The 15,000-nt window shown below is 47.6% G+C and overlaps 2 protein-coding genes across 7 annotated transcripts in view; both read right to left on the reverse strand.

Annotated features, from left to right (window-relative positions):
* The window catches only part of LOC118365964 (carbohydrate sulfotransferase 11-like), a 113,145-nt gene that overhangs the window by 67,117 nt on the left and 31,028 nt on the right, over window positions 1-15,000 (reverse strand). For all 6 annotated transcript variants that reach the window (XM_052492230.1, XM_052492229.1, XM_052492228.1 and 3 more), the window contains exon 2: window positions 21-106. In XM_052492230.1, the coding sequence (XP_052348190.1) occupies window positions 21-106 (86 nt within the window). The remainder of the gene's footprint in view (window positions 1-20; window positions 107-15,000) is intronic.
* LOC118365888 (E3 ubiquitin-protein ligase TRIM39-like) overlaps window positions 1-15,000 on the reverse strand; it is a 95,088-nt gene that overhangs the window by 49,276 nt on the left and 30,812 nt on the right. Inside the window, exon 2 of the mRNA XM_052492222.1 lies at window positions 21-106. The gene's annotated coding sequence lies outside the window, so the exon portion shown is untranslated. The remainder of the gene's footprint in view (window positions 1-20; window positions 107-15,000) is intronic.

Here is a 15,000-nt window from a genome sequence, read left to right on the forward strand (position 1 = left end):
GAGAGAGAGATGGTTTCTACCTGTGTGGGGTTGTAGAGTTCCTGCAGTGCGTTGCGGGAGCCTTTCCTACAGCACACGTCCGCCGCAAACTGGTTCCTCCGCATGACTGTTAGAAGGAACAGAGAGAGGACCGTTAGCAATGCCCAATCACACTGGAACAACAGCAACAACAACCAAATGTAGGGGTCAAGTGCACTGTCACAGCTAAACTACAAGGCCAGGTCCCTATACACACAACCAACAGCCAGACAAACCAACAGCCAGACAATACAAACACTTTAATTACTGGATGAAAGAGCCCACTGAATAACTACATGAGATTGAACAGAACAGTGGGTGTGGGTGAACAACAATACATTTGAGAGCCTTACTTTTCTCTGTTCTATGTTTCATCATCCTCACTGATCTAAGGGGGGGGGGGTATCTTTGTTTCTAACCCAGTGCATCGTTTCCTGTTTGTGCGGCATGTTGTGGATAAAATCATATCCGTTTCTGTCACCAGGGGAATGGATGAGAGCTGAGTGCTTGTTAGTGTAACGAACCACCGCAGACTGTCCATTATACCATTATACCTTACCTTCAGTAGGAGAGGGGGAAGAGATGCCCCTGTACACCTCAGTGTGATGGGTGACCTGTCACCTGGCTGTGAAAGCAGCTTCTTAATAATGCAGTTCATTCCTGCTCCCTACAGGCAATTACTGCTCTTTCAGCAGAATACACACACACACACACTGACTGCAGCAGAGACCGTGTTAGAGAACAGAACAGTAATGAGGATTCATCCATGATATCTGGGGGTGATTACTCTCTCCTACTGGAAATGGCAGTAGTGGGTCAGATATCCATTCCGAAACGCTGCCAGCAGGCCTGTTGCTAATAACGATGGATGCCAACATGTATCTGAATGAAAGCCTCCTCTGTGCTGGGTGCTAACAGTAACAAACTGTCCCACTCACTCAATCATTCTCATTTATCCTCTACTGCATCTATGGGCTGTAGGCCTAATATGTAGAGAGAGTGAGAGAGAGAGAGAGAGAGAGAGAGAGAGAGAGAGAGAGAGAGAGAGAGAGAGAGAGAGAGAGAGAGAGAGGGAAGAGAGAGAGAGAGAGAGAGAGAGGAGAGGGAGAGAGAGACACACACAAGTAACTCACATGCCTGATCTACAGATGTTGCTTCAGTGCCTCCAGGTCCTCACACATACACAGCTCTATTTAATCTGCTATGTCTGGTGTGTGTTAATACACCTGGATCACCTGATCACCTTCCACGCACAGAAACACACACACACACACACACACACACACACACACACACACACACACACACACACACACACACACACACACACACACACACACACACACACACACACACACACACACACACACACACACACACACACACACACACACACACACACAGGCCTCTTGATGTACATCAAAGGCATTAGTATTACAATGTACAGAGTACAGTTGAGTGTTCCCACTACGTGGACCAGTAGGCCCACCTGCCAGCACACCTGTGTCACAGCCCAGCCTCATCTCACCTGCACCATTCTGTTTGGCTCCATTCATCAAATGCCCTCTCAGCGAGGGTCATGCTCATTTCCTTTGTGCTGAGCGCTTAGTCATACACATACACACACACACACGTGACCCTGATCTGACCTTCCTCATCTATCTGCTATATTATGATGGACTGTACCAAGCAGAAATAAACAGGTTGATATGGATGATAATATGGGCTATGGTCAGCTGGATTGTGGGTAAAGGGATCAGAGATTTAGCTGTTAGGTCTGTTTCTGAGTTCAGAAGGCACAATACTCCCCCCACTTGTGTGTCCCTCTCTCTCTCTCTCCCCCACTCTCTCTACCCCACTCTCTCTCTCTCTCTCTCTCTCTCTCTCTCTCTCTCTCTCTCTCTCTCTCTCTCTCTCTCTCTCTCTCTCTCTCTCTCTCTCTCTCTCTCTCTTCCCTCTCTCTCCCTCCTCTCTCTCTCCACACTCTCTCTCTCCCACTCTCTCTCTCTCTCCTCTCTCTCTCTCTCCCTCTCTCTCTCTCTCCTCTCTCTCTCTCTCCACTCTCTCTCTCCCACTCTCTCTCTCTCTCCCCACTCTCTCTCTCTCCCTCACTCTCTCTCTCTCCCCACTCTCTCTCTCTCTCCACACTCTCTCTCTCTCCCCACTCTCTCTCTATTTCCCCACTCTCTCTCTCTCTCCCTCCACTCTTTCTCTCTCCTTCTACACTCTCAATTCAATTCAATTTAAGGGCTTTATTGTCATAGGAAATATATGTTACATTGCGAAAGCAAGTAAAGTAGATAATAAACAAAAGTGAAATAAACAATACAAATGAACAGTAAACATTACACTCAAAGTTCCAAAAGAATAAAGACAATTAAAATGTCATATTAAGTCTATATAGACTGTTGTAACAATGTGCAAATAGTTCAAGTACAAAAGGGAAAATAAATCAACATAACTATGGGTTGTATTTACAATTGTGTTTGTTCTTCATTGGTTGCCCTTTTCATGTGGCAACAGGTCACACATCTTGCTGCTGTGATGGCACACTGTGGTATTTCACCCAATAGCTATTGAAGTTTAAAGCCTCTCTCTTTCACCCCATCACCCCATCACCCCCCCGCCACTGACTTTCTGTATCAGTCTCTCTCATTACCTCTTGCTCTCCCCAATACCCCCTTCTGTCACGCCCTGCTCCTGCTTCCCCTCTCTGGCGCTCGAGGCGACCAGGCTTCCCTTCATTACACACACCTGTCACCATCTGCGCTCATTGAACTCACTTGAACTCCTTCACATTGTCGATTGCCCTCTCTATATCTGTCTGTTCCTCAGTTTGTTGTCGTCATGTTGTTTTGTTCCTCCTGTCCAGACGCTGTCTGTGTTTTGTTTGATGGCTGTTGTCCATTAAATGTTCACTCCCTGTACTTGCTTCTTGTCTCCAGCGTCGGTCCTTACACTTTCTCTCCATCCCTCCCTCCCTTCCTCTATCCCTCTGTCTTGTCAATGCACAGAGTGGTAAGGGTGCCGTCTCCAGCCTGTACCCAGAGTTTGTGAGAGCGTCTGTGTGTTCCACAAACATCCAAACACACACACTCCGAGCATAACACACACCACCTTTCATCTTCCATCGGCCCCAGCTCTCATACACTAACATCCCTCCTCCTGCTTCTCCTCCTCCTCTTCCTTCTCCTCGATTTACATAACCAAATGTTGTTGCTCAATTAAATTACATGAACCATTTAGGGTGTGAGTATTCGGGGATGTTATTCTCAACTTCCTATTGTGGACTTTTACAAGCCTATTAAATCAGCAACTCTTTGTGAATCAGTGAAAATGTTCTACCAAGTCCAACGCATGGACTCCACCCACCTCAAAGGGTTACTAAGGGCGTTTGGTGTTTCCACCTTCCTCTATGAACTACTGTTGGGCAGTAGGGATTCTCTAGTGATTCTCCCTTTGCGTTCAGCTCAAAGACACAACAGAGCCAGCCTCCCTCCCAAATCCCACCAATAACAGCTTCTGACATGCAAAGGATTCTAGGAAGTCAAGCATCACAAACCAAGCAGAAACTACAGCAACACACAACAGTGAGCCCAGAATAACAAGATACTAAATCAGATCCAAAGTTGGCATACATATGTCATGTAAAACTGTCATTGAAGGAGTGGCTGGAGTGTATATTGGGAAGCACTGTATTCACTGTGAGTTTGATTACATACTGTCGCCTCCCTATAAATAGCTCTGCACAAGCTCATCAAGGTCTGTAATCACACAACATCTGCAGCCATCTATCAGCAAGGGATTATGGGATACTGGAGGATTAATCTGCTGCTAATCTTATCTACACACAGAGAGCATCAATTCACTTGCCACTGTCACTGTCACTCTCTCTCTCTCTCTCTCTCTCTCTCTCTCTCTCTCTCTCTCTCTCTCTCTCTCTCTCTCTCTCTCTCTCTCACACACACACACACACACACACACACACACACACACACACACACGGCTAGTAACACACAAAAACACAGTCACTAACGTGCATGAGCACACACTGATATGTACGCACACACACACACACGCATACACACACACACACAGCATGATCATTACACAGGTGCACTTTGTACTGGGGACAATAAAAGACCAATAAATGTGCAGTTTTATAATTTTTTTTAATTCAAAAGATGCATATATATACTGCTATAATCAGAACACTAACTGGACAGATGAGTTTAGTTTGATTATCGTTGTACCTCTGTGTGTGGTCTATTGGTCGGGTTAGCTTTGAGTATAGGTCTTTGAGTAGGTCGAAGGGTCATTTAGCTGTGTGATCATGCAGGTCTCTCGGAACGAAGCAATATGGTCGGGCGAAGAGGCTAGTGCTTGCCTATGTGTGTTGCTTCCCACCGGGCAGCAGTTGCTTCCCACCGGGAAGCTGAGTCACATGTCGCCAGCGGTAGCTAAAGTAGCCAATTTGTTCCAAATAGTTTCTAGCCACGTCTATCAGGACGATTGACTGAACAGAATCCATACGTCTCTCCCCTCATCCCCAATGATGGGACCCCCATTCTAAGGTCTCTGAGTAATGGTTGCCCTCTCACTGCCTGACTCAATATTCCCAACATTGAATAGGAATGGAATTTGGAATGGGGAAATGGGGAACATGACCACAGTGCAGAAACTCTTAGCAATGGAGAAGTCTGTTTGGTTCTTTATGATTTTTAAGTGTGAAAATAAATAACATAGACACACACACACACACAGAAACAGGATGGATGAATAAACAGAGGAGCATGTTGTACACCCATATTTGGCCTCTGACTAAGAGACAGCGGTCAGTCACACAGTCAGAGGCGGCCAATCATGGTCAGATATGGTCAGAGGCGGTCAAGCATGGTTAGACAGTCACACAGAGAGATGGACAAACTACAGCAGACAGACATGAATCACAAACCACAAGCCCAGAGGAGGTAAACATACGGGACCAGTGGGAGATTCATAGGAACAGAAAAAAGAGAGAGATGGAGTGAGAAAGGGAGCGGTGAGGAAGGGAGGGAAGGAGGGGGAAGATATGGACACAGACAGCAGGAGGGAGGAACCCACTGAACCTCTCAGCGTGACAACCCTGGGACTGTCACACACACACCTGTACTGCCCTGTCTGTACCCCTCCAGTCATGAATGTGAATATGAGTGAACAGAGGGTAGACTAATCAGAGAGAGAGAGATAGAGAGATAGAGAGAGAGAGAGGTGTAGATGAAGAGACAGGCAGCTAGACAAGGATATGAACCATAGATCATTTGTAAGGTGATGCATAGCAGCCACTGCAGTAGGCACCAAAGCGCTCACCACACATTATTCTTCTTAGCATTCCTTCCTTCCTCCCTCCCTCCTCTTCTGGACCCCCAACATCACCCTCCCGTGCCCGGCAGTGGTCAACAGGATGGGTGTCTCAAAAAACACCTCATTCTGCAATCAGGGGCAAACGGGCTGTTTTCAAAACACCACAGGGAAGAACCACACACTCCATCACGCATGCAGTCACTCTGTGTGTGTGTGTGTGTGTGTGTGTGTGTGTGTGTGTGTGTGTGTGTGTGTGTGTGTGTGTGTGTGTGTGTGTGTGTGTGTGTGTGTGTGTGTGTGTGTGTGTGTGTGTGTGTGTGTGTGTGTGTGCTGCCCCTACTCGGATGGTATCGCGCCGTCCCAACCTTCGCTCTCTCTCCCCCGCTACTCTCTCCTCTTCCATCCTATCATCTCTTCCCTCTGCTCAAACCTTCTCCAACCTATCTCCTGATTCTGCCTCCTCAACCCTCCTCTCCTCCCTTTCTGCATCCTTTGACTCTCTATGTCCCCTATCCTCCAGGCCGGCTCGGTCCTCCCCTCCCGCTCCGTGGCTCGACGACTCATTGCGAGCTCACAGAACAGGGCTCCGGGCAGCCGAGCGGAAATGGAGGAAAACTCGCCTCCCTGCGGACCTGGCATCCTTTCACTCCCTCCTCTCTACATTTTCCTCCTCTGTCTCTGCTGCTAAAGCCACTTTCTACCATTCTAAATTCCAAGCATCTGCCTCTAACCCTAGGAAGCTCTTTGCCACCTTCTCCTCCCTCCTGAATCCCCCCTCCTCCCTCTCTGCAGATGACTTCGTCAACCATTTTGAAAAGAAGGTTGACGACATCCGATCCTCGTTTGCTAAGTCAAACGACACCGCTGGTTCTGCTCACACTGCCCTACCCTATGCTCTGACCTCTTTCTCCCCTCTCTCTCCAGATGAAATCTCGCGTCTTGTGACTACCAGAGACATGACAGGTGTATAGTATCTACAGTCTACCAGAGACATGACAGGTGTATAGTATCTACAGTCTACCCGAGGACCAGAGACATGACAGGTGTATAGTATCTACAGTCTACCAGAGGACCAGAGACATGACAGGTGTATAGTATCTACAGTCTACCAGAGACATGACAGGTGTATAGTATCTACAGTCTACCAGAGACATGACAGGTGTATAGTATCTACAGTCTACCAGAGACATGACAGGTGTATAGTATCTACAGTCTACCAGAGACATGACAGGTGTATAGTATCTACAGTCTACCAGAGGACCAGAGACATGACAGGTGTATAGTATCTACAGTCTACCAGAGACATGACAGGTGTATAGTATCTACAGTCTACCAGAGACATGACAGGTGTATAGTATCTACAGTCTACCAGAGACATGACAGGTGTATAGTATCTACAGTCTACCAGAGAACCAGAGACATGACAGGTGTATAGTATCTACAGTCTACCAGAGACATGACAGGTGTATAGTATCTACAGTATACCAGAGACATGACAGGTGTATAGTATCTACAGTCTACCAGAGACATGACAGGTGTATAGTATCTACAGTCTACCAGAGGACCAGAGACATGACAGGTGTATAGTATCTACAGTCTACCAGAGACATGACAGGTGTATAGTATCTACAGTATACCAGAGACATGACAGGTGTATAGTATCTACAGTCTACCAGAGAACCAGAGACATGACAGGTGTATAGTATCTACAGTCTACCAGAGACTTCGTCAACCATTTTGAAAAGAAGGTCGACGACATCCGATCCTCGTTTGCTAAGTCAAACGACACCGCTGGTTCTGCTCACACTGCCCTACCCTATGCTCTGACCTCTTTCTCCCCTCTCTCTCCAGATTAAATCTCGCGTCTTGTGACGGCCGGCCGCCCAACAACCTGCCCGCTTGACCCTATCCCCTCCTCTCTTCTCCAGACCATTTCCGGAGACCTTCTCCCTTACCTCACCTCGCTCATCAACTCATCCCTGACCGCTGGCTACGTCCCTTCCGTCTTCAAGAGAGCGAGAGTTGCACCCCTTCTGAAAAAACCTACACTCGATCCCTCCGACGTCAACAACTACAGACCAGTATCCCTTCTCTCTTTTCTCTCCAAAACTCTTGAGCGTGCCGTCCTTGGCCAGCTCTACCGCTATCTCTCTCTCAGAATGACCTTCTTGATCCAAATCAGTCAGGTTTCAAGACTAGTCATTCAACTGAGACTGCTCTTCTCTGTATCACGGAGGCGCTCCGCACTGCTAAAGCTAACTCTCTCTCCTCTGCTCTCATCCTTCTAGACCTATCGGCTGCCTTCGATACTGTGAACCATCAGATCCTCCTCTCCACCCTCTCCGAGTTGGGCATCTCCGGCGCGGCCCACGCTTGGATTGCGTCCTACCTGACAGGTCGCTCCTACCAGGTGGCGTGGCGAGAATCTGTCTCCTCACCACGCGCTCTCACCACTGGTGTCCCCCAGGGCTCTGTTCTAGGCCCTCTCTTATTCTCGCTATACACCAAGTCACTTGGCTCTGTCATAACCTCACATGGTCTCTCCTATCATTGCTATGCAGACGACACACAATTAATCTTCTCCTTTCCCCCTTCTGATGACCAGGTGGCGAATCGCATCTCTGCATGTCTGGCAGACATATCAGTGTGGATGACGGATCACCACCTCAAGCTGAACCTCAGCAAGACGGAGCTCCTCTTCCTCCCGGGGAAGGACTGCCCGTTCCATGATCTCGCCATCACGGTTGACAACTCCATTGTGTCCTCCTCCCAGAGCGCTAAGGACCTTGGCGTGATCCTGGACAACACCCTGTCGTTCTCAACTAACATCAAGGCGGTGTCCCGTTCCTGTAGGTTCATGCTCTACAACATCCGCAGAGTACGACCCTGCCTCACACAGGAAGCGGCGCAGGTCCTAATCCAGGCACTTGTCATCTCCCGTCTTGATTACTGCAACTCGCTGTTGGCTGGGCTCCCTGCCTGTGCCATTAAACCCCTACAACTCATCCAGAACGCCGCAGCCCGTCTGGTGTTCAACCTTCCCAAGTTCTCTCACGTCACCCCGCTCCTCCGCTCTCTCCACTGGCTTCCAGTTGAAGCTCGCATCCGCTACAAGACCATGGTGCTTGCCTACGGAGCTGTGAGGGGAACGGCACCTCAGTACCTCCAGGCTCTGATCAGGCCCTACACCCAAACAAGGGCACTGCGTTCATCCACCTCTGGCCTGCTCGCCTCCCTACCACTGAGGAAGTACAGTTCCCGCTCAGCCCAGTCAAAACTGTTCGCTGCTCTGGCCCCCAATGGTGGAACAAACTCCTCACGACGCCAGGACAGCGGAGTCAATCACCACCTTCCGGAGACACCTGAAACCCCACCTCTTCAAGGAATACCTAGGATAGGGTAAGTAATCCTTCTCACCCCCCTAAAAAGATTTAGATGCACTATTGTAAAGTGGCTGTTCCACTGGATGTCATAAGGTGTATGCACCAATTTGTAAGTCGCTCTGGATAAGAGCGTCTGCTAAATGACTTAAATGTAATGTAATGTAAATGTAAATGTATGTGTGTGTGTGTGTGTGTGTGTGTGTGTGTGTGTGTGTGTGTGTGTTAGTCCTGAACGTTTCCTCCAGCTGTATTCCAGTAATACTGTGGTGGAAGCTTAGAGGATGGGGTTAGAGGTCACACTAGGGCTGACCCCATTTAGTCGACTGGTCGATTGTTTGGTCGATAGGCTGTTGGTCAACTGAGAATTTTTTTTCAGCCAGTTGCAAAAAAAAACATTTTTTTTATGGCACATCTTGATTGACGCCTGTCTCAGTGGACTAATCCATTGCTGAGGCCACAGGGTTGGCTCACCAGTAGTACATTTACCATTAATTCCCCTCATTTCTAATCTACAATGCTTGTTTGGTTACCATCATTTCTGTTAATACATTCAATATGTTATTATCATCGCAGTATTTTACAGTTGTCACTGTCAGAGTGGACACGTTGTTTAAAAAACGCACACAACCTAGGCTGCACTTCAGAGAAACAAGTTTAGGTTTATTTCATTCCATTTATATCCTTCCTGTTTGGCCCTGTCCGGGGGGTGTCCTCGGATGGGGCCACAGTGTCTCCTGACCCCTCCTGTCTCAGCCTCCAGTATTTACGCTGCAGTAGTTTATGTGTCGGGGGGCTAGGGTCAGTTTGTTATATCTGAAGTACTTCTCCTGTCCTATTCGGCGTCCTGTGTGAATCTAAGGGTGCGTTCTCTAATTCTCTCCTTCTCTCTTTCTTTCTCTCTCTCGGAGGACCTGAGCCCTAGGACCATGCCCCAGGACTACCTGACATGATGACTCCTTGCTGTCCCCAGTCCACCTGGCCGTGCTGCTGCTTCAGTTTCAACTGTTCTGCTTTATTATTATTCGACCATGCTGGTCATTTATGAACATTTGAACATCTTGGCCATGTTCTGTTATAATCTCCACCCGGCACAGCCAGAAGAGGACTGGCCACCCCACATATGCTCTCTCTAATTCTCTCTTTCTTTCTCTCTCTCAGAGCACCTGAGCCCTAGGACCGTGCCCCAGGACTACCTGACATGATGACTCCTTGCTGTCCCCAGTCCACCTGACCGTGCTGCTGCTCCAGTTTCAACTGTTCTGCCTTATTATTATTCGACCATGCTGGTCATTTATGAACATTTGAACATCTTGGCCATGTTCTGTTATAATCTCCACCTGGCACAGCCAGAATAGGACTGGCCACCCCACATAGCCTGGTTCCTCTCTAGGTTTCTTCCTGGGTTTTGGCCTTTCTAGGGAGTTTTTCCTAGCCACCGTGCTTCTACACCTGCATTGCTTGCTGTTTGGGGTTTTAGGCTGGGTTTCTGTACAGCACTTTGAGATATCAGCTGATGTACGAAGGGCTATATAAATATAAATAAATTTGATTTGATTTCTGAGTTTTGTTAATTTAGTCATTGTGTTTCGTAAGGACACACACCTGATGACTCATGGAAGTAGGCCCAGGCTACCTGGCCCGCGCGCAAATGTAGGTTAATATGTCGCCATTTGGGGATCTGATAGTGTTTCAGATTGTCTTAACTCACCAACACTAATGAGCTGTGAAGCTTCTCAAAGCTATTTTTTTTCTTCACCTCAAAACAGCAAGGAAACAAAGTCTGTTTGTACATCCATTGAGAATGACAATAGCTCCTCAAGGTCGCCTATTTGAAAAATCTTTACAACTCTGTCCCTTTCAATAACCACTCCACCTGAAGGGGGGGGGTGATGCTCTGATCTGGTGGAAACAGCATCAACTAGGCCTACCTGCACAAATAGCCTACTGCTGTGTCTGTCCAGATCTCACTGGCATGGGAAACTCTGAGGGTCCAGGATATTTTATACAACGTTGAAAGTTTGTTAGCACAAGCTTTGGGCTGGACCAAACAGTTGGTAGTTGATACAATGTTTCAAGTTCCTTGCAGACAGGCCATGTACAGCCAATGTGATCATTTTCATCAGGATATTTTCTAACTGCAGGCTGCAATGTTGTCATTTTTTGGCTTTATGTAGGCTATTTTTACATAGCTGGCAATGGCAATAGAAGTTACTTTAAGATTTGTATATTTTTAATTTAGATATCATTTTGAGATAGGAAGACATCAAATAAATGAAACTTTTCCACGAAAATAACCGTCACGCAGATCGCTAGAAATAGTAAGATAAATCGTCACCCCCAAACAGTCAACTGACTTAGGTATTATGTTTTCCTAGTCAATGTCCCAGATCTGACTGTTCGCCAGCTAGAGAGGATTACAACACCTTTTAGGATAACGATAGGCAGCACGCACACACACACACACACACACGCACGCACGCACGCACACACACACACACACACACACACACACACGCACACGCACACGCACACACACGCACACGCACACGCACACGCACACGCACACACACACACACACACACACACACACACACACACACACACACACACACACACACACACACACAACCTCTTTTACAGTTCAGTTGAATCGGACAGCAGCTGGGTAAGACAGTGTTCAAGGGGGCCGAATACTTTCGCAAGGCACTGTAAATATAAATATAACTGCCGAGCTCTCCCTGTAGATTCGGCGGTGATGTAGTGCCCCCACGAGTGACAGAACACTGAGCCAATCACTGCGCAACTAGAGAAGATTACAGCCTTACTCAAGAAAGAGACCACGTTTGTATATGTGAGCTGTTGGGGGGTGGGGTATTCTGGCTGTCAGTCTGTGTAAGGTCTACTCGTCTGTTATCTGGGGGGAAGGGGGGGGGGGTAAAACTATAGGAAGGAGCTGTGTCAACAGCCTGCAATTCATCTGACACACCGCAGATCTAGTCCCTGTTTCCACTAGCTACTTCAGAGTGATTGATTGTTTATAGAACAAACAGACTACTCTCTCCTGAGTCCCTATGCTTTCCCACCGAAATCCACTCAGACTCCGCACAGACTCAAAACTCCCTGTTTTACACATTTACCACCAGACGATGTGACCTCTGACACATAGGAAATGAGGAAGTTACGCTCACTGCTCTAATTCGCCGTACTTCAGACTGAAGGTCAGGGGTCAAGCTGTGACGGGTCAGGTGAGGTCAAAGTGTCACTCATTGTTCACAGTTGGAGCTGGGGTTGTCACAGTAGGAATCAATGGCAAACACACGAACACGCACGTGCATGCAAAATCATACATACACACAACTATTTCTCGATTGAATAGACATGCCCTCTAGCGCTTACATTTTTCTATTTCCCTTTTGCTTTCCTCGCTCTCTCTAATTTCCTCTATGAAATATTAATCCTGTGTGTCTCATGGGTCCCTGTCGTTCCTGATCTCAGCACGCTTCCCTGCATCCCTCAACCGTCGGTTCGCCCTGCCCTGCCTCCTGTCTCACACTCCCACTGGGACACAGGGATTTAATGATAACACACACACACACACACACACACACACACACACACACACACACACACACACACACACACACACACACACACACACACACACACACACACACACACACACACACACACACATTTCTCTCATGGCTATGTTTGTCAAAGAATGCTTCCAGGAAGGATTTCTGTTGTGTTTTCTAGCTCTTCATGTCGTCTGCTTTGGATTTATTCTTGTCTGTTTTAGTTCTGGTCCTGGTGCTTCTGATTTGATCTGTGTTACAGGAAGTCTAGAGATTAGCTCAAATCTTTGCTGTTTCTGTGAACCAGCCAAGGGAGATTGGAGCCTCTTAAATTGATGCTAACACACACACACGCTCACACACACACACGCTCCCTCTGTGACTGTCTGATTAAAGTTGCATTTAAAGACAGCATCCCAGCAGTCAGGGGGTCTGGTCAAAGCCCCGGTCTCAGCAGGAGCAGAAACACAGCCTGTGGGACACGTCTTTAAACCAAGCAGCTGGACACACAGAGGCACGCACACAAAGCGAGGTCAATGCAGTAAAATATGGAAAGCATTTTAATGGGCGACTAGCTTTGTCGCCACTCGCTGTCTTCAGCTAATGAGGGGACAAATAGCGAGAGCGAGAAAGAGAGAGAAATAGAGAGAGAGAAGGAGAAGGAGTATAGAAGCCTCAGCAGGTTATTGCCATAACAGGAACTAGGTTTTGTATTGTGCTCCAGCGATGTAATTAATTGGCTGTTTTTGTTCTTCTGACAAAAAACTGAACCAGACACGATGACAGAGCTGCCTAAGGCACGCCCGAGGGGTCCTACAGGAAGAGAGAGGGCACGTGTGAAATATCACTGAGGAATGTGAGCTCACTAGATCCCTGCACTCCACCTAGCCTATCAATGCCATGTCCATAATCAATGCATTGAAGCGGTAATATCTCACAACACACTGTTATATACTGACTCATGAGTACTGGCAGGACTAAATGGCCATTATTAGACTGTGTCCTGGCTCTATCAGAGATAATCAACACATATTAACCTGATCATCTTCTGAAGTTGTGGAGCAAGGCTTCAACTGACCCCTGATCAATACAATGACTACCCCCCTTTCTACTGGGACTGTGAGACTGACTATGATTAGCAGACTCTACTGACAATCCTCTGATCTGTTGGTCCTGATTGGACAGAAGATGAGTCCCTCCTCCCAACTCTGGCTCCTTAATGTGGCTCATTAGACACATTGAGTCATGTGTTAATGAAATAAACAGCAGAGTTAATAGATTGCAGCCAGCTCCCAAATACAAAGGATCAACTCAGCAGTTACTATGGCAACAGCTTGGTGGTCTCCTCTTTTCATAGATAAGCACACATACACACAGTGTTGTTACTGGACAGTGGTCGAGCTGCCGTGTTTACGGGCCCCCTGTGGGGATGCCATTGTCTCAGCTGGCCACACATGATGCTTTGGGGCTTAAGAAGACTGAGATACCATCTGGTAGACAGGTGGACAAAACCACAACACAACATCCCCACAAAACCAGAACAACACCAACCTGGTCACAACCACAACACAACATCCCCACAAAACCAGAACAACACCAACCTGGTCACAACCACAACACAACATCCCCACAAAACCAGAACAACACCAACCTGGTCACAACCACAACACAACATCCCCACAAAACCAGAACAACACCAACCTGGTCACAACCACAACACAACATCCCCACAAAACCAGAACAACACCAACCTGGTCACAACCACAACACAACATCCCCACAAAACCAGAACAACACCAACCTGGTCACAACCACAACACAACATCCCCACAAAACCAGAACAACACCAACCTGGTCACAACCACAACACAACATCCCCACAAAACCAGAACAACACCAACCTGGTCACAACCACAACACAACATCCCCACAAAACCAGAACAACACCAACCTGGTCACAACCACAACACAACATCCCCACAAAACCAGAACAACACCAACCTGGTCACAACCACAACACAACATCCCCACAAAACCAGAACAACACCAACCTGGTCACAACCACAACACAACATCCCCACAAAACCAGAACAACACCAACCTGGTCACAACATCCCCCACAACACCAACCATCCCCACACAAACCAAAACCAGAACACCAACCTGGTCACAACCACAACACAACATCCCCACAAAACCAGAACAACACCAACCTGGTCACAACCACAACACAACATCCCCACAAAACCAGAACAACACCAACCTGGTCACAACCACAACACAACATCCCCACAAACCAGAACAACACCAACCTGGTCACAACCACAACACAACATCCCCACAAAACCAGAACAACACCAACCTGGTCACAACCACAACACAACATCCCCACAAACCAGAACAACACCAACCTGGTCACAACCACAACACAACATCCCCACAAAACCAGAACAACACCAACCTGGTCACAACCACAACACAACATCCCCACAAAACCAGAACAACACCAACCTGGTCACAACCACAACACAACATCCCCACAAAACCAGAACAACACCAACCTGGTCACAACCACAACACAACATCCCCACAAACCAGAACAACACCAACCTGGTCACAACCACAACACAACATCCCCACAAAACCAGAACAACACCAACCTGGTCACAACCACAACACAA

Source organism: Oncorhynchus keta, chromosome 33 (genome assembly GCF_023373465.1).
Source record: "Oncorhynchus keta strain PuntledgeMale-10-30-2019 chromosome 33, Oket_V2, whole genome shotgun sequence".
NCBI lineage: Eukaryota > Metazoa > Chordata > Actinopteri > Salmoniformes > Salmonidae > Oncorhynchus > Oncorhynchus keta.